The sequence below is a fragment of the Oxyura jamaicensis genome, chromosome 4 (assembly GCF_011077185.1).
Source record: "Oxyura jamaicensis isolate SHBP4307 breed ruddy duck chromosome 4, BPBGC_Ojam_1.0, whole genome shotgun sequence".
In the NCBI taxonomy this organism is placed as follows: domain Eukaryota; kingdom Metazoa; phylum Chordata; class Aves; order Anseriformes; family Anatidae; genus Oxyura; species Oxyura jamaicensis.
The window spans coordinates 47,134,453-47,154,677 of record NC_048896.1 but is presented as its reverse complement, the minus strand read 5'-3'; the positions used below and the strand labels follow the sequence as shown (position 1 = coordinate 47,154,677).

General features: G+C 39.8%; 1 protein-coding gene across 7 annotated transcripts in view; it reads right to left on the bottom strand.

Annotated features, from left to right (window-relative positions):
* PPP3CA (protein phosphatase 3 catalytic subunit alpha) overlaps window positions 1-20,225 on the bottom strand; it is a 200,651-nt gene that overhangs the window by 107,357 nt on the left and 73,069 nt on the right. For all 7 annotated transcript variants that reach the window (XM_035324052.1, XM_035324046.1, XM_035324050.1 and 4 more), the window contains exon 2: window positions 13,909-14,109. In XM_035324052.1, the coding sequence (XP_035179943.1) occupies window positions 13,909-14,109 (201 nt within the window). The remainder of the gene's footprint in view (window positions 1-13,908; window positions 14,110-20,225) is intronic.

The window sequence follows — 20,225 nt, the reverse complement described above, 5'->3', positions numbered from 1 at the left end:
TAATGTGGTTAATTACATGATTCCCTGTATGCATGCAAATACACCAGAGCCTCACAAGTGATACAGCACCCACACAGCACATTCATCAGATACAATAATTGTGCTTTGAGATCACATATAGTATACCCTGTAAATATAAATATTTATTTACTGAAAGAAGGTTTCCAGTTCACCAGGAAGAAATGAAACAGGATGGACACTGAATCAAAAATTCTAACATTAGCATCTATATTTTCCACAAACTTCTCAATGTGAATTCATTTCTTGCAACTAGAAACGTGCCGTTCTTAAATACTTCTCCCCATACTGTTCCTGTAGACACACACTTTGGGTTATAGAGATATAAAAACAAGTTGTCTCCTAAACTGCTAACAGGAGTTGAACCTAACACTTCATTTCCAAAGGTTCAAAAAATTTAGGCCATGACCTTAAAACATAAAAAAAGGGATGAATCAGATTTTTTGCAAGTCAGGTTCCATGTCCAAGTACACATCAGGTCACAAAACTCAAATTTTAAATATTCTCTATTAGTGAGGCCAAGGTTTCAGTTAAAACAGCGACCCGTGAGGTGGATTCTCTTTGTTATTAAAAGAGAAATAGTGAATTTCCGTGGAAAACTGTGGAGAGGTGGATTCTCTTTGTTATTAAAATATCTTCAAAGTATTCTACAAGCAATGCTTTACAACTCTAAAGGCAGAGAGAGGAGGCAGCTACTCCAGGAAGGTACAGACAAGACAGCTACAGACAAAACAGCTACGGAAACTCACGACAGCCTTTCTGATTACCATGCTCTCCCCTAAACCCTTCTGTACGCTTAATGGTGAATAATCATCGGTCAGGCACTGCAAAGCGGCGGCTATTTACAACGGTTTAAGTGTCAGCACTGCCTGCCCCAGGAAATACATGTGGAAGAACTTGGTCTTTAGAAGAGAAAGACGAGCCAGTGTACAGAAAAAAAATTACTTGTCCATGGCTTGACTTTTTCACGGATAAAGTCACAAGGAGAAGAGGGAAAAGACAAAAAAAAAACAAGGGGTTGGGGGATGGTGGGGGGAAGAGAGGGAGTACCACATATTAGTCCTCCTTGTCCAAAGAGTCAAAGAAATATTTCATAAGCTTAGTGTGAAATGGTCTGAGCTCAGAATGAGTCACTGGGGTTTCTGGAGCAAAACAGACAATGTGGATAATTGATAAAACAGGGGATAGGCTCGATGCTTAAAGAATATGATTCCTTCCCTCACTATACAGTTGGAACAGTAGGATGTCTGTTCAGAAACATGGTGTCAGAAGAAGGAATGCATGCAAGTTGGAAGATGGGAGCTGAGAAATGAAGCAGCAGAATTTAGGCCTGACCTAACTTAGAAGCTGGCCCTGCTGGGAGCAAGGGACTGGACCAGATGACTTCCAAAGCACCTTCCAACCTAAATTATTCTGTGATTTTAAGGAAAGGGCTTGTGTAGCAAGAACATAACAAAAACGTTATCATCTTCATTACTGAATGAAATCCCATGCTGAAAATAAAGATTTAGTTTGGAGAATAAGTCACTGATGCCTGGGGAAAGCATGTGATGAAATGAGAACAAAAGAACCTGCAAATGTGACAGAAGATAGATGTCTTTTGGCAGACTAATGCTTTGATTTTGTTTAAACTAGCTTAAGTGAGTAATTTAGCTTCAACAGCACAGTGAAGAACTGCTACTGCTACAACGTTTTAACCTTTACCCATTCAATTAATATTAGACTTTAAAACCACTTCTCAAAGAAAAAAACGCTTTATATAAAAATCAGGAGAGATTATATATTCCTGATATTCTTACTGATTTTTAAAAATACAGCCCTTGAGGTGCTACAACACACTCAGAGGCAACAAGGTTTGATCACTTAATGTCAAAACTTAAAATTTCCGCTCCGGTGATTGAAACAAATTTCCTTCTGCAATAAAAATGTGCGCCAAGCAAAGGTGGCAGATTTTCATCATGTCATTGCCACCTCCATCCAATACAAATCCAGTTTGTCCCTGCCTGTGCCATTAAGATAACCAAAACTTCTCTGAAATGCGTAATTTGAAAAAGGAAATTGCACTTCAAAAATAAAAGGCTGACTTGCATTAAGTGTGTACGCTCGTATTCTAATGCACGCTTGTCGGAGTTTTCCGGCCTATAACTGCAGCAACAGCCGGAGACCTTTGTGTTCTGGATTTACCATGACTGTGGCTATTCTTGCTCTCATGCGTATGGAAGAATATAAGGCCTTGATGGAGGCTGCCAGATGTACCAAACGCACACCACCAGATCACATCTGCAATCAGTTACACTTGAAACAGCTCATATCTTTAGAAGATCTTGCATTTGACATAGTCCCTGTATTTTGCAGCCTCAAGCCTCTAAACTACAAAAAGCAGAGGCACTTCCCCATGCCTAGACTAGAGGCAGTGGTCACAAGTCATTTTGTATTGCTAAAGTCATCAGTTTACTGAGGATAGATCTGTTCCCTTAACAAGAACTCAGGAAGCAAGACAAAACAGTCTACACCATGCCTCATTGGTGACTTCTCCCCACATGTCCTTAGTGCTTCCTCTTCAATTTTACAAAAACAGTCTAGGTGCATTGCCACTGGATTGCCATGGAGGGACTACTGACTTACAAAGGATTTAATTTGTTTGATTCTGACCCTTTATATTAAGAGGCAATTTCGGCCCTAAGTAACTTCTATATGCATTTAGAAATTAAGCTGTTGTTTTTGTTGGTTTTTATCTTGTAATTAGCAATTCTATTTCCAGTAGTAGTTACCTTAATGAAAACAAAAACAAAGTTATTCTAAGAGTACCAGCAGACTACAAACCTATTTTTAATCTGCTGTAATCCATCATTAAAATAACAGGCATCACATACAAACCACCTTCAAATTCTTAACAATGATTGTATTAGCTATAATTAAAGAGCAGCCTACTCTCATTTCGACACTGGCTTATCATGCTAATCTCATTGCAGGTAAAATTTTGGTTAAATGGCTATCACCTGTCTTAGGCTCTAATAATTAATAGGAATATACATTTTCTCATTTGTTCAAAAGCTAAAGAAGGCAAGATTCTCAAAAATATTTTACCCTTTCAACCACAGTTGTTGAGTTTCTTTTGGGAAAAAATATACTCAAGTTTTAAGTATGTAGGCTAACCTCACAAAGAGCTCTCCAGTCATTTTTTCTTTATTTTTGTGTTATCTGCATTGAGGCTAGCCTTTCCTCTCTTAAGCCTGATAAAAAAAATAAAAATGAAATGAAGTGGAACAAAGAAGCAACATTAACTGTCATAATTTATTGTTCTAGACAACCCTGACTATTGCCTGTGACAGAAAGTAAGCAAAGCAGAAAGAAAATAGAAGTGTTTTTGCGCTGCTACTTTGCCAAAGGATGAAGTCACAGGATTGATTTCTGTGACCACCGGCAGTGCCTCCCACCCATGCCGCCACCCTGCAGTTCTCAGACTGCTGTACAGAGGGCACGGAACACAGGAGAACACGCATAAAAGATGAGCTGAAATGTGCTTGGCTTGGTTTTTAAGTTTCAACATTTAAAATGATACTTGAAAGTTTTCTTTACTAATACAGGTTAATAAAAAATAAATCTGACAGGTCACTCAATTCTACCTCCATTATTCAGACAATTATTTTTGATCTGCCTGAATAAACCCCTGCAGTGAATTCTCATGAGCAATTCATTCGGGTTTCAGAGTTCCGTGCCTTTTGACTGGAACAATCCTTTCGTGGTGTTTTCCACCTGTAAAAGTAGCATTTCATATGGAGGTAGATTTGGAGCAGGAGCAGAGGGGGAAAGTGTCTACTCAGTATTCAACACAGCAATTTTCAGACATAACCTCTGAAAGCAATGATGCTGATGTACCTAACAAGCCAGAAGGACTCTCTGTAGTGCCTTCCTTTAAGCTAAGCACCAGAAGAATGCCTTTGATATTTAGTCACAGGCTCTTAAGCGGAGCTTACTCCACTGCTGTTGTTCCCTTAGTTTGCCTCTTTTCAAGGTGACTGTGCAAGCTGGATTCAAAAAAACTCACAGAAAGCCCCAGCACTCAGAGCAAGTGATGCACGAGGTTCAACACAACTGCTAAGCTCCAGGTATTACTTACGCAATAAAGAAAGGCAGTAACCAAACATGTTTCAGGAGCAAACATGCTTCAGGACCAGGAACAAGATGCTCCACAAGAATATTTTCACAAAGAAAAAATTTCAACTAGATTTGGATGCCAAAAAATAATAAAAAAAAAAGCACCAAGGAACATTTTGAAACTCATTCACCCTTTAATAGTTTGATACCTTAACAAGGCAGATAATGACCCTTAGAGTCAGCAGAAGACTGTATGGCAGGACACACCACCAGTACACTACTGCCACAATCCTACCAGTGACACTTACCAAGATTCTCTGAAATCAACTGCAGATTGAAAACATACTCCTGTTCAGCACAATCTTCACAATTGGTGCATTTATTTAAAGAGCACGGCTTTTACAGAGTTTAAAGGCAATTTAGAAGTACTAGATTCTTTTAAACTAATTAAAATGTTTTGAACTATAACAGATTTTCCATTTAAAAGGCAAAATCTTCACAGATAATATTACATACACTTGGAAATTATTCTATAAATGTTTTATCTTGATAAATTGAAGAAAACCAAATAGAGAAAGTATGCATCTCAGCTCTGATAGCATTTTTTTAAATGATTAAAATGCTAATGAAAAAGCATCTAAAGGCAGGGAGAAGCAGAAAAAGAACCCAGCCCAGAATAACATCCTTCTATAAGCATCACTTCCAACTACTAATGCTCTCGGAGTCATGCTCTTCCTAAGTGAAAGCAGGTAATATTTATAGTATCTCTTAAGGAAGAGCCTGCCAGCGATCTCCTTTGCACTTGCCAGGCTTTGGTGAAAGGCTAGCTGCACAACCATCAAGCACAGATGAAAACAGGAGACAGCTTGTGTTAGCTCCAAAAATGCAACCGGACTCTAAGCAATAGGGGCCCGCATCTGCACAGCAGCTCCCAAATCAGATAAATGTAGTGGTTTATCTCATCAGGATATAGTCTCCAAGTGGCAACGATCAGCTAACACAAATGCTGTTTGTCTCTGTCTTGCTATTAGTCCACCCCCTCACACTCCTCCAGTTCCTTTTCTTCTCTCTCTTAACTGTTCCCAGCTTGATTTCTATGCTCTGGCTGCTCTACAGTTGCAGGTATGGTGTGAATAACACCTTTCCCTTCCCTTATGTATAAATCGTTATCCTCTATTTTTTCCTCACGTGCACGTACGCACACTCGCAGAAAGGGGGGAAGACACTCCCGTTTGTGCACGACTGTTAGATTTTGGGTTGGCTGGGGGCGAAGGACTAAAAGGCAAACGTATGCTGGAATTTCCCTCTACCCCCTTCTGTCTTACTCATTTCAGCAGCTCCACAATCCAAACTGGGGGAGGAGGAGGGAACGTGGGTGGCTGTGATTTCAGCAGCAATCCCACTGGATTCCCACACCTCCTTCCAATATAAACTACGACCTAAAATGGAGCTAAATTAACCTGAGGCCAGAATCACAAGGAAAGATAACTAGGCAAAGTGAAGGAAACACAAAAGGCAAGAACAAAGGATCTCTTTATCTCTAACAAGCACTACACAATGCAAACATCATGCTTGTTTTTGAAAAGAAACCCAAGGAGCAAAACTACAGAACTACCGAGTGCTAACCCCAGTTGTGCCACTGATTAAATGATCGTAAAACAAATACTAAATTTGATCTGCAAGTTCCAAAAAATATATATTTGAGAAACAAAATAAATACTGTGCTGTTCTGTGTCTTCTTGAAGTAGCCCTAGAAGAAACGCTAACATGCTATATTGAGCCATTGGCATTTACATGATGAAGAAGCATCCCCACACTAAAATAAAAGTTAAATGATTGGAATGAAGGCCTAAAAGGGCTAGGTATTTGCAAGCAGGTTTTTTTATATATATTTGTATTTGTATTTTCACTGGTGGTTATTTTTAAAATCAATACAACTTCTGTGCTGACTTGAAGCCCAACACAGGTTTGATCCTCCATTTCGCAGCGTCAAATTAAGCTTCATACCTGAAGGGAATCTACGACTCCACGACTTCACTTTGGATTATTTGCCAGTGATTTCTGCACCACAGCAAGTTAACTATAAACGGATTATTTATAAGAACAAGTGAGGTAGTTGTAAAGAATACTGTCTGTAGTATCCACTGCCTTGGCAATAATGATAGATTTAGGCAGCTGCTACTAGAAAACATCAGCTCTGCCAAAATGTCAGATGCTAATATCTGAGGCAGCTCAATTAAGCTACAAGACACAATCACTTTGTTCTACCAGGGATGCAGGCAGGCATATTTCAATCCATATCTGGAACTGACAGAAGCATTTAGCGAAGGAACAGATCAAAAAAACTGCAATACATACAGCCTTACATCTTCACCTTGTTTCAGAAGTCTCAGTTTTTAGGCCGCGAGTGATTCGACTTATTATGAGTTCTCAATAAAGCATGCAAAATAGCTGGAGCAGTGTCAGCTTTAATCAGCAAGCCAATTAAATCCTTTAATCAAGTTCACTTTAGCTGTTCAACAGTATGTTTATATCAAATTATTTTTTTAACAGAAGTTTAACGTGGACGTTCTCTATTCTAATAACATTTTCAACAGTGATATGTAAAGGTAAGTAACTGCTACAATAGTAAACTGCACTCATGCATACACTGAGAGTAAACCTAACCACCTTAAAAATTATAGCAAATACGTCTTCGTAACGTCTGGTTTATTTATTGAGTCAAAGAACTTCCTTACGCAGCCATGTAAAAGCAGTGTAGTATCATTTTTAAATAAGGATGCAAGTGTGCAATACAGTTAAAGCAGCTGAAGTTACTCACAAGTGAAAGGTACCACTACTTGGCTGAGGTACAGAAAACGACATTACATGCACCCTGCTCAGAATGCAGACCCCATCACATATTTACTTGTAGCATCACAAACAACATTAACGACAGCCTTTAAAGATAATTTTAATGAATGTGATATGGCAAAGATGGGAAAATAAAAATTGTCATGATTAACACTTACCCTCAGAAGCAGCAGGCATCCAGACTTCCGACTAGCATTAAAGCGTTTAGGCTTGGCGTCTGAAAACACCAGCTACTTGGGAGGAAGTTTTAGGATTTGACCATGCAAATGGTTTTCTTCGAGACAAGTAAATATTTTAGTTATAACAGTGTCCTGGAAATTCAGTAGTGTCCTCAACAGTAATCATGGTACGTTAGGTTTAGAGTATAAATTAAACTACTCAAGTGTGAAATAGAAAAGTTTTAACTAAAATTGCTTTTACTGAAATGTTAATTTCAGACAAACTTTGATGTTGTGCTAATATAGACAGACTCTACATTGCTTGTAGGCCGCTAATAAGCAATTTTGTTTATTTTACATGCTGGAATTCTGTCTCAAACTGCTTCAAAAGTAAAAAAACAGAAAGAATTGTTTTAGTTCAGCTCTTCAGTTGCATCAGATCATTTAAATGTGTGCTACAGTTTGAGGCAATTTTAAGCATTATTGCCTTTTTACTATAACATGGGCATAAATTCTTTTATTAGCTCATCTTAGGATTGATCACTTTAGCTAGAAGCTTTCTATGCTTACGAAGTTCTAATTGATGCAGTTTAAAGGAGAAATGTACGTGGAACATGAGGAAACATTCAGACCCTGGAGGCCTGACCATCCCACAGAATAATGCCCCCAGGGAATATCCGGAAGCCTCAAAGATCAGAAAGGTACATGCTGGCAGGAAAGGGCTTTCCTATATAGTTTTTATGAGCCTACAATCCAACTAATGATTCTGACGGTCGCCAGAGCTGCTGCGGTTGTTCCCACACAGGCTATTCTCAGATGCCTACAGCCTCCCCCCAGCCAATCAATTTCTCATGCAAATTGCCAAAATTCTGTGTCCTCAGTACAATACAAACATAGCAAGCAAAGCAAGTATTTAAGTTATATTTCTGTACCATTCTGACATTCAACCAAGCCAATGAAATTCTGCCCCCTCTCCCAAAGACAGTACAATGAAACTGCAAGTGGGTTATCCTTTAACACACTTACATACCTATTGGAAACGTGTATTTACTGAACTTAAATTATGCAATGCAAATAACAAGGAAGGCTCTGCAAGCAACAGTGTTTTCTGTGTGTCTACAACGTCTATAAACACGTATACTCCAAAAACTAGCACTTGTAGAGGCAAACAAGGAACAGACCATTTCTAGAAAGCTTTGCACACAGAATAGCACACAGTAAGGGCATTCTCAACAAAGGATGTGAAAGTTTAGGTTAAACAAATATATGCTCTGGTTCTATTTTCCTGTTCTTCTAAATGAGAGACTGATAGATGCTAGCTCCATGCCATGCCTGCACGTGGCCTGGCTACTGTCATCATGCCAGAAACTGCTGTCATTGCTACTGCTGGTGATGGTACCCAGGCAAACAGAATTGAGAATATCTATACACAGGCAGCTAGCTGCCTGTGTAATGTGGGTGTATTACATATAAGTACCATATGCAAAAATGCACGGGTTTATAAAGATGCGTATGACTCAGATTTCTGTGTTCTTAGTTCACTAGAGGAAACTTTTCTTAGTAATGATGGGCAGAGACTAACCAAAAGGTGTGCACACTGAGTATACAATGAGGGATGCCACATGTTACAGGAAGAAACTGAGTACATGCTAATTTCTTTTAAAATAGATAAACAGGAAAAACAGACTTACCTTAAAAACCCCAACACAAATCTCTTACAAATGTATTCACTTGTACTATCATATGTACAAAAGATATCATGGTATTTCCTTTCAGTATCTGTAAAACTAGCAACGTCTTCAAGAAACATGACTCAAAAGGTAAAAGATGCACAATGAGATATATTAGACAATGAGATATATTAGACAAACCATTCAAGTTCTAGGTCTACTCTGGAGTTGGTGTAATTTAAGAATGTCATTTAAGAATGTTGGTGTCATAAATTCAAATAAATTTGAATCACAGAAATGTTAAGGTTGGAAGGTCATCAAGTGCAACACACTAGACTCAAAACTAGGCCAATTTCAAAATGAGATCCAGCTTTAAAGTTAGAATTGGCTGTTGCCATCAGTTACTTCACTGTTGAAATAAAATTCTGCAATATGACCGTACGCTTCTTCTTTGTTATTAATCTGGAGGGGATGGAATAACACTATTTAACCTTTTGTAGAGATTTTTGCAGATGTAGGAAAACAACAATGTATCATGTTTCAAAAGGTTTTATTGCTCTGAAAAGGGCCTATGAATTGAGGCCCACTAATGACAATAAATCATACACCTACTAATTAAAGAGAACACTACAAATATGATGAGAAGAAAAAAACCCTCCATATGTAGGATGTGACAAAATTAAGGTTTCAAGTACAACCTCTCTTGCATATGCTACAAATTCCTTCATCATATTGTCACTTTCCACTTTTTTCAATGCAGTGGACAAAATAAACCATTGACAGTGAGCAATTTCCAAGTTGTGGTCTCTTCACTTGCATGAAGTATGCTTTAGTTACAAAACTTTTATAAAACCTGGTCTGAAGACAGCATGGTCAACTTGCTCACATCCTTTCAACACCACTCAGCATAACAGCATCTCATCACTTCAAAAAGACATGCATGACTTAATGTCTTTGCAACACAAACGATCCAAAGTATCCATTTAACAGCCTGGAAGCTAAGCAAGACAACATTCCCATCGAAGCCTCTACCTAAGTTTTTTTTTTTTTTTTTTTTTTTTTTTTTTTTTTTTTTTTTTTTTTTTCCTGACTGAACACATTCAAAACTCCCCAAAATTACCATTTTACAGGTAACGCCGTGGAGGTCTACACATATACCTGTGCACTGAAGTCAAAGAGGAAAGTGCTCAGCATGCAGGTGAGAGCGTTCAGTACTTAATAACAGCAGATTTTAGATCTGAACGTGAGGCCCCATACAAGCGATTAGTTAATTAGTTAGTCATTATGGAAAGGGTTGCTCAGAAACACTCTATATAGTAATGAAAGCATATAATAAGGCCATATAAAACTATTCAGGCAATCCTAAATCTGGCATTCTCAAGCGTTCTTCGGTGTCACTCCAGTAATATTGCCATCAGGGAGGTTCAGAATTATACCTCCTTAGCCTTTTGAAAGAACCAATTAAAAAGTAGCTAATTTCACCACAAGCCATTATATTTCTAAGTACATAATATAGGATGGGTAATTCTAAGGCTGCGTTACAGACATCTTTCATGTGAACACTGAACAGCTGTAGGCTAGTGACCACATCGAACCCACAAGCTTAAGAAAAAAAACCACATGCCTCCAAGAGAAGACGGTGTAGATGAAGTCAGAAACAATGCAAAGCCATGGAAGGTGGCAGCATCCCTGTTCCCTTGCTGGCTGCCCATTCCCCTGGGGATGAAGGCTGGCAGGGATACTTACTTCCATGGTGCTGCAGGCAACCAGACAATCCTGGTAGCCCAGGGTGCCTGGCTCGCTTCTTCCCCAGGCTAGGGACCTAGAAGCCCCCATAACCCTGGTGGAGCCCACCACTGCTGCCATGAGCACATGAGACAGGTCTGTGCTGGTAACTGCTCCTACCACAGGCAACTGCCACTGCAGCCAGGCCCACACCACCATGTGCCCCCTCCACCTCCCAGCCCAGGTGCCTGGCCCAGCTACCCCAGTATCCCGCCAACCTCCTGCTTGGCCTGCACAGCCGCCTGCTGCCTCAGCACTCCAGGCTCCTCATTCCCCTCATCTCCCAAGCTTTCCACCTCCATCATGTTCTCACCCAAGACAAGCGACCAGTCTCAACCATCTCCCTGCTGTCTTCTGAGCACTCCTTGGGACCATTTCTAATCCCTGCTTTCAGCCTTCCCTTCTACACAGCTTTTATTATTTTGATGCAATTCTCTCCATCCTTCCAAACTCACCTTCAAAAGTCAAAACAAAGTTGCCTAAATGTTTTCCAGATGTAAAAAGAGATACCTGAAAGTATGGACTTGGAGTCTCTTCTTAGTTCAGGCTCTGGTCAGACTCATACCAGCAAACTGCAGGATACTTCACCTTGGTTATAAGCCAGAGCTGTAACATACATCCATGCATAGCTTGCGTTTAGCAAACTATAGGAATTTAAGCTTAAGTCTCAAATGAATTAATCAGGAGAATTTGGAAAGCCCTGACAAATTTGAAAATAAAATATATTAACTCAAAATGACAATCGTATTGGTACTTCCAGCTCACCACAGAATCAGAGTAAGTTTTACACAGATACAAAATAATGGATTATGCATTCCACACTAAGTCTCTTCTCAGAACCTCTGCCCCATCCCCTAATTATACAAATCTTCTTCTCCATCTAATCAGGGTCTTCTATGTACCCTCTATCTCATATTACTTCTTATAAGCAGAATTATGATATTTTTTCTGAGGAAAATTATCTCGCTCCTCAAAATGAACAAAAAGAGACATTCCAAGCTAAGGGATAGCTGCACAAGGCTTCAAGAAAAATAAACTTTTCATGTTTTTTAATAAGTATCCGATTGCACTAATCCACAATGCTCTTATTTCAAGAGTTTTCTCTCCCCCTTCCCTTTTGGATGATCATCATCTCATCAACCAGCTACAGGGATATGTTTCTAAACGATGAACGTATCTCCCACAAAGGATCTCATGTTAGTGATTAATGACTGACACTCTTCAACAAGGCTGCCTGCCACGTCTAAAATCTATACGTTTATTCTCTTCTCCACTGTATCAGTGACTTTATTTTTCTGTATGCTTGAAAAAAGACTTCCTCCATTCCGTAGTTATTTCTTGATTGCCTGTATACACCTTGCACTTCCACCACACCATCGGTCAACTTATGTTTTCATTATCCAGTCATCTGCTGTCGTACTACTCATACAAAGCAAATGGTCAGGCCTGCAATGTCTCACAAGCTTCGCCAACCTCCCTTAGTGTTTTTTTCTTCTTTTGATGATCACTTTCACAACTCCAGCTTTCATGTTTGTTCATACAGAACATTAGCACTTCTCAGCCACCCCACTAACAAGCATTAGGAGTCCAGCCTTCCTACGCTAGCTTAAAAGAGAATACCTATCAGCTACCCTGAAGAATGCTGCAGTACCACAATCATCGCATAAGAATAATTTCAAAAGCAAGAACAAAGCAAGACGCAGGCTAAACTGAAAAAAGAATCAAAGACTTAAATTATACCAGTGATATACAATCAGGTAACCTTCAGGAGATTAATCGCCAAAATACAATCCAAACAAGCCACACACCTTCAAAAGCATTTAAAAAACAATAAAATTAAAGTTTTTTTTTTGTTTAAGTATGGACTTAAGGAAATCAGTCAGGACACAGCAGACCTATCCCACAGTCTCTGTCTCTCAGTAGATTAAATATTCCACAGAACAGCAGGCAGAATTTCTGCACGTCTGCCATGCAGTTACGGACAATGGTACTGCCTCTCCACAACTTCTTCCATTTAACATCCTGAACAGCCTGTATTCTCTCTTCAAAGAAAATGTCTGTTGAACACTATTCTCAGTCTACTCAGGGGATCCTTTTATTCATCCTATTCCCTTTATTCATCCTCGAGCTGCAATATGATTGACATCTTTTCCATCAGAATTGTAAGGCAGCGTGACAAGCTAATTATTACATAAGAGATGATATACATTACCTCTCCAGGTCAGCCCAGAATCCCTTATTTGAATGTCATTTTAAAAATTACAGGCTTTAATAACTTCTGCATCATTCTAGTCCAGACACTATGCTCTTTGGTGAGAAGAAAAGTTTTCCTGAAAATTAAGGCTTTCTATTTCTATGTATTTTTTTTTGTGAATGCTACCAGTACAAGACAATAAATACTGGTAATCCTTCTAGGTTAGAAAGAATAGGAGAAAATATTTCTTTGATTTTTTGTTTGTTTGCTTGGGGAGGTGAGGGGGCCTCCCCAGGAACAAAAGAAGTGACAAAACACTTGCCTTTTTAAACCAAGTTTATGGTTTGGTTTCATAGTTTAAGCTGACTAAAATTAGTTATCTTTTGCCCCACGACTTTCTATGCCACAGATAGATCTCATGCAAAAAATGTATTAATATCTGATAACAGCAACAAAACAGGGGAGGAGGCACATTAGAGCAAGTGAATGCATTCATATGTTCAGAATGTAGCCGAGGCAGGAGACAATTAGAGAAGGAAATTCAAAATATAAGGCACTTCCTGAGGATTAATGAGTGGGTGGTAGTATTTGATAGTCAAGGGCAGAATGGGTTCTGCAGCCAGCACAATTCATTAATTCCCCAGGCAACACAAACTGGGATTCTGTTAATTTTTTTCCTTTTTGCTGTACTCATTATTTTCCTCAACTTTTAATTAAAATTTCCATTTATTGTACCACCACCGTTCCTTCAGAGCTAAACTGTGTTATGTCTGAATAGCGCTACTACGGTAAAGGACATCTATAACATTTTTGGATTAATTCCTGGTACAAAAGGCCAGAAACCTTCTTCTAGTTTAAGAAAGTTCTTCTAATCATCTCATATAGGCTAAAAACATTGTCTGACTTAGAAACAGAGGGAGTTCAGAAGATATGATCATTTCCTCTCTTACAAGCTGCTTGATGGCCTCCATTATCTTAGTGGTAAAGAGACAAAGAAAGTATAAAGAATTGAAGAGCTTAAGTTATTTTCAAGCTTCCTTTCAGCTCCTTAGGAAGCTGCATTCACTAATGTATTATTTAACATGTCCCAAAACAACAACCATCACCTCCACCATCATAACTCCACACTAACCTGTGACCGGTGCATCGATGTCCAGCAAATTTTTTTCCTGACGAAGAATTGAAGCTCCCTCTGTTATTATTCTCAAAGCAACGCTTTCTTCCAGTCTCCCTTCTTTCATAAGGTGTGCCTTTAAGATATCCACACGGGGTTTTCCATCATTATCAAACACTTCCTTAGCTGTGAGCCGGTGACTTGGAGGAAATGGGACAGCTGCATGAAGAAAAAAAAAAAAAAGTGTCATCAGTTTTTACAGTAAAGCCTCTATTACTAATCATGACACATTTCAAAAAAAGTCATCTCTGCTGCTGAACAGTACTGGAATGAATTTCCTACTGCCTCTTATATCTTGTGGGTTAAAGTGTACAGAAGTGAAGATGTCACTGAAGCATACGTATTCTGCAGGCTGTTATCCACGCATATGAGAATAACTGTTTTGTGTTTATAACAAAATTGAAAGGAAGACTTATGCCACATTTACAGATAGATATGTGCAAACAAAACAAAAAAAGCATGGCAATTTCAGGGAAAGAAGGGAGTGGAGCTTCCAGTGCTCTGGTAGCACTGCAAAGCATCGACATGAATACACAGACCAGTGTGATATTTAATTTCTGTGCACAGACATGCACAGCTACACTCCAATTAAAATGCTGAACTCCAAGACAGTCCTCTCTCTAATGACTTGGGAGGTGGTAGAAGATGTCTTCTCCAGATCAGTTACACAAGATACATTCCACCACCACCGAAGCACACCTGCACGCAAAGCAGACCACTCCAGCAAAAGCTTCATCGGTCGGGAGTTTAAAATAAATTAATAAATCAGTGGGTTGCCCTAGCAACACGGCAGCAACTCGCGATCTGTACACTGCCATCACGTAACGGCTCGGGCTCAGAGCAAACTTCAGATGCTCATGCCTTCCCCCTCCCGAAGCCAGCTGGAGCAAGAAGGCTCCGAGGTGATGCTGTCAGCTGCCAAGATGAGGCTGGAGCATTATCCCAGCTTAACCCCCTTTCCCTCACGGTTCAGTCGGAGCAACATGAGGCACTGCCTGCTGCAGGGTAATTACACTGCTCCCTGCCACAGCTGCAGGACAGTCAGATTATAGGGGAGCTCCGAGAGGGGAGAGGCAGCTGCAGGGCTGACCTTGGCCCTACGTCCCCTGAGCAACCTGGGCCCTGCCAAGGGCCTTCGTCCCTTGCTGAGCCTCTTCCTGGGAGCTCTGCTACACTGTGAGAAATGAAACACAGCAGACCAGTATGTCTGTTGGTTTCAATTTTCTTTACATTTCACAATCCCTGTGCGTTGGAAGCAGCCCACGGATCACACACATCATTTAAAGCCTGACCCAAGAACTTCTACCAGAAGTAGCGGAGCAGATAATAAACAATTTCATTTTGTGCAGCTGTTTTCCACTGATACTTGAAACACATACGTCTTCAGAAAACACTTTCTTTTTTTTGGCTCGACTTTTTGCTGCCCTAACTGCAGTAGTGCATGCACTGAAATACGCTGGTGGGGACTAATGAATATGGGTCTATGAAATTCACTGAAACTGGAGAACAGAGTGGAAAGGGAACAAAATTGGGAAGAGGAAGAGCTGTCAAGCCCCAGACCCCACCTGGATTCATGTGTGCAGTGAACAACAAAGTTGAAACGCAGCCCTTGGTTTCAGAAGGGCCTTCCCCAGATCCAGTAGTTTTCTCACTCAATCTACAAGAACTCCTCAACTGCTTTAGATCAGTTCATGCTTCGACTGCTACTTCTATAATTAGAGTTAAACTGGTAAAGACCAAAACCTCATTTTGCTTTTTGCAACTACTATGGTTAAGTGTAGCCCATGACACTCACAAAATTCAGGAGGTTTTGTGCTTTGCGTCTCTTTCAGGTATATCCACCATAGGCCTCAGTTCCTCACAAGCAAGTCAACGATCTCTACAAGCTATGAACAATTCGTTATACAACACACACACACACAAAAAATTAAATCATTGTGAGATAAATGAAGGTGAGGGAGAACTCAGCAGTTCTCCACATCTTTATTGTCCTTCTGGAGAAGAACTTAAATAAAAGGCCAGCTAGTTATAATAATCCTTCATCCTTCCTGAATGGGGGAAGGAGAGGAGAAAGTTGTTGCTTATCTCCAGTCCACGTGGCTGGAAGAAGCGCTACCATTAGCTTGCATTCCTTGGCAAGGCAGCAGCCGCTTTTCTTCCCCAGAGGGATCGCGGTATAAAAACCTATGCGGCATATTGCTGCTTGGAGGTAACCGCCATATACAAAGGCATGCCACAAGGAGATTTTTACATTTATAAAGACAGAGAGCAAAACAAACAAACAAGCAAGCAAGCACACAAACAAAGCAAGCTCTAAGACGTTACCTACTGATTAACAGAAAAATATGGCCCACACTGCAGCACTGGAAGAGCTCTGCAGGCAGATTTCTAACAAACATGTACCAGTGGCTAATTAAAGAAAAAAAGATACTGTTCCAACAGCGGATGATTAATGATTAATTAGCACAAACATGAGCGACTGAATAGAGCACAAATTGCATCTTCCATTAGGAGAATATTAATTTTGTATATACACATACACAGCGCTTCCACAGAACAACGTAAGAAATGGTCATGTTCATGTGGAAATCAGTTAAACAGAGTTCATTACTGGAATCGCCAACAAATGCCAGGATCAATCACAATCCTCTTATAAATATAACAAACATTTAGTTTCCATTGCTTTATACAGCGTTACCATCCAAATACACAGGCATCTATCAGCTTCTCCACACCTGCTTGCTTTTTCTACCTTTCCTTAAACCTATGATATTAGTGCAAGCAACAAATAACTGTTTCTCTCCCAGTGGTTTTGTATTTGTCAGAAATAAACTGAGAGCCTAACCAGACAGCAACTGTGCACACAGCATGCACAATAGGGAAAAGTATGTAGCCAAGAAAAAAAAAAAAAAAAAAAAAAAAAAAAATCAGTTGCAACCTTTTTTCCCCTCTTTACAAAAAAAAAAATGACCTAAGTTTTGATCTCTTTGTGAAGCACAATATTCTGGTACTTGAATAATTCTCTGCTGGATATTCTGATTATCTAGAGGAGAGGAAAAATACTCCGGCAGCCTCTAAAAAAAAAACCCTGGGAGGGAAAATGCTGGAGGCAGAGGCTGGGGAGAGCAGAGCCAGGACTGGGTGGCTGGCAAAGGCTTTGCTGGGGGAGCCCTGGAGAAGAGCCCAAGGAGGAGATGGCTGCTTAGAGCTGCTGGCACTGCCCCGGTGGGTGCTTCTGTAACGAGAGGTGGGGTCTCTGCTGCACAAAGATGGGGATGCAACCTCAGATGAAGAAAAGGGAGAGGCCATAAAACATGCGTGAATATAGCAAATCCGTTTTGAAGAAGTTTGATGACAGATCCCACAAGAACACTAGACAAAGAAGTCATGCAGGCTATCCATACTCTGGAAAACTTAAGGCCTGGTCACTATCTCCATTTATAGTTGTTTGAAACCTTTTAAAGGTACACCATTTGTTTCCTGGTATTGGCATTAAACAAAAAAAACTGTTCGCCATATGAAATACTATCACCGGGGTGTGGTAATAAAACACAGACCACAGCAAAAAGCAATGAAACAGATTTTTAACCCTTTACCTCTCCATGTCAGTAGCATCCTCCCGAGACCTGGAAACACAAGAAAACTGTTGAGCCACTTGCTATTTTTTTGTGGTGGTGGTAGTTGTTTTTTTTTTTGTGCTTTCAGGTCTCTTGAACATGTTCCAGCAAATGGAGAAAAAGATCAACCTGCTATTTTCCTGTTCTTGCAGACTCCTGCAGAACCCATCTTACTGATAACGCAGCCACGGTAAAGGTCAGACACATTGTTACTGCTTCTCTCAAATATTAAGCAGCCTCTCCAGAACAAATAAATAAACCATAAAGAGCTGTGCTTAATTAGTGTTGAACATGTGCGCACACATAAATAAAATACAAGTATGCGGCAAAGAATGCATTATTTTGTTTATATATTATTCATTTCAAAATGAAGCTGTACACTATATTAATACTCTCAGAGGAAGCTGCCCGTAAGAAAAACTATCTTTCATCAATATCCAAGTTGCAGTTTATCTCTCCTCTGTAACAAACCTGTCCTGTAATTTCATACAACTAATGCCGTATGTCTATTTGTAACTATGTCTAGAGCATGACGGACTTCTATGGGAAATGAGTAAATGCTTTCTTCTTCATTTGTAGGGGAAACACACCAGTGCCTACCATCATCTCTATATTACAATGCATTGCCTTTGATGGCAATTTGCAATTCTGCACTTCAAGAAACATTGGCACAGCAGCAGAGGTGACAGTACGGGTTCATGAACAGGTCGATGCTTCCTCCACACGTGGAAGAAAAGCTCTCAAAAGGGTCACGGCAGCTTTCCCCATCCCACTCCCATCTACTTATTCATAATCTTTGGACCCAGATACATGCAATTTCCCCCTGCCACCTCAGAAACTCCAACAAAACCGTGTTTTCAAAAGACAGTAGCATTTTTAATAGCTACCTAAATACTTTTTGCAGGCTGACTTTGAAAGTCTACCCCCATTTCACATACACTGTGCACGATCATGCTGGCCAATGCATAAAGCAGCAGACAGACAAACTTTTTGACCTACTTTTAACATTTTGTGATCTGATTGTCTGTGTTCTTACACATTTACCTACGAATTTCTGGCTTACAAGGTTTCTATGAACCAAAAGGGAAAGAATGAAATAAATATTTTTTCCACGACTTACTTCAGGTGACAGAGAGGAGCTAGAGAATGAGTCACTGCCACGGATAGCTGCTGGGGGAACAGAGCGAAACCTCCCAGGCAGCAAAGAACTCACCAAAGCAGGGAGAGGGGGGAAAAAGCACTGCCAAAATCTTTTAATGCTGACACGTATAGAAAGTGCGTAGAATTGCCACATGACAAACATCCCTTTCCACAGATTTCCTCAGGCAGCATATAGATGGATGATGTTGTCGTCTCCACGTACAAGTTATCCAGTGACAGATTAGCCATTCAGTCCAACCAGATCACTGTGATCTTCTCTTAACCTGAACATTTTCCTAGCAGGTATTTTAAGGAGCAATAAACAGGAGAGTGAGTTATTTAGAAGACATCATTTCTTTAAATATGAAGTTTTGTACAATAGCACTCAACATATGCAAGTTCTTTTTTTTTTTTTGTCCATTTGAGTTGAGAGTAAAAATGTCATTAACTGGTAAAAATCCAAATATTTGTATGAGAGTGAAAAACTCAACTCAGAATAAAATTTTCTCAGTGCAAATACAAGTGGAACTCATTCTGCTATTTTTGAAGACCTCTCAGATTTCATCTTACAATAGCTAGTTTCATTAAGGCTAGGCACAGCTGATGCAAACCCTACCTTGAAGCTATTACTGACTCTGAAACATCACTGGAATTAGCAACACATCTCTAAAAGATCAAACTCTAATGTGCCGTTTTAAGACATTATGTACCTGAGGACTACTTCCTTATTTATTTTACTAAACACGTTCATCAGATTTTCACAAAAACAGTTTGACTAAACTAAGTAATTGCCAATATGGTGAAAACAGCAGAAACTGAAGTCTGGAAAATATATCTACAATATAAAATAAACTATGAGGATTACGAATTATCTACAGAAATTTAGCACCAATTTTCCCATGGCCAAGAAGTTCTTGCAGCATAGTTGGAAGTGCTCGGCACAGATGTAGTTGTTTAAAGATGTAATTAGATCAATCTCCCAGAGAACAAGGCATGCTACTTCACAGAAAGCTGCCTGTTACCAGGGGCGAGCTAGTCAATAACCTATCAAGAAACAGTCCATCAAAAAGAAGGTGCTGCTACATGAAGTCACCTCAGAGTAACAGCATCTGCAAACCAAATCAGGAAGCAGACAGCAGGGTCATTCCCCAGTCAAGCCCACATATACTGAACTTATGAGAAAAATAGAAAGAAGAGTTCCTTCGACAGATACATTAAACAGCTGTCTCATTTGGCAGCATGGAAAGCAGGGAAGAGGCAATAATACCTGCAGCCCAAAATTAACCACTACCAATAGAGTGGGCAGTCAGTGTGTTAAATATAGTCAAGTCATAGTCCTTTTAACATAACACATGTACAAAACCCACCACAGCAGGGCTGCTTTATTGTTGAAGAGGTTAACTAATTTTAGTCACTTATATCATCACCAAAAGGTACTATGGGTTGGCACGGAAGTTGCTGCACGAAACAGACAGAGATGAGTTGTGCTAGCAGCATTTCTCAGTATCTGTAGGCTCA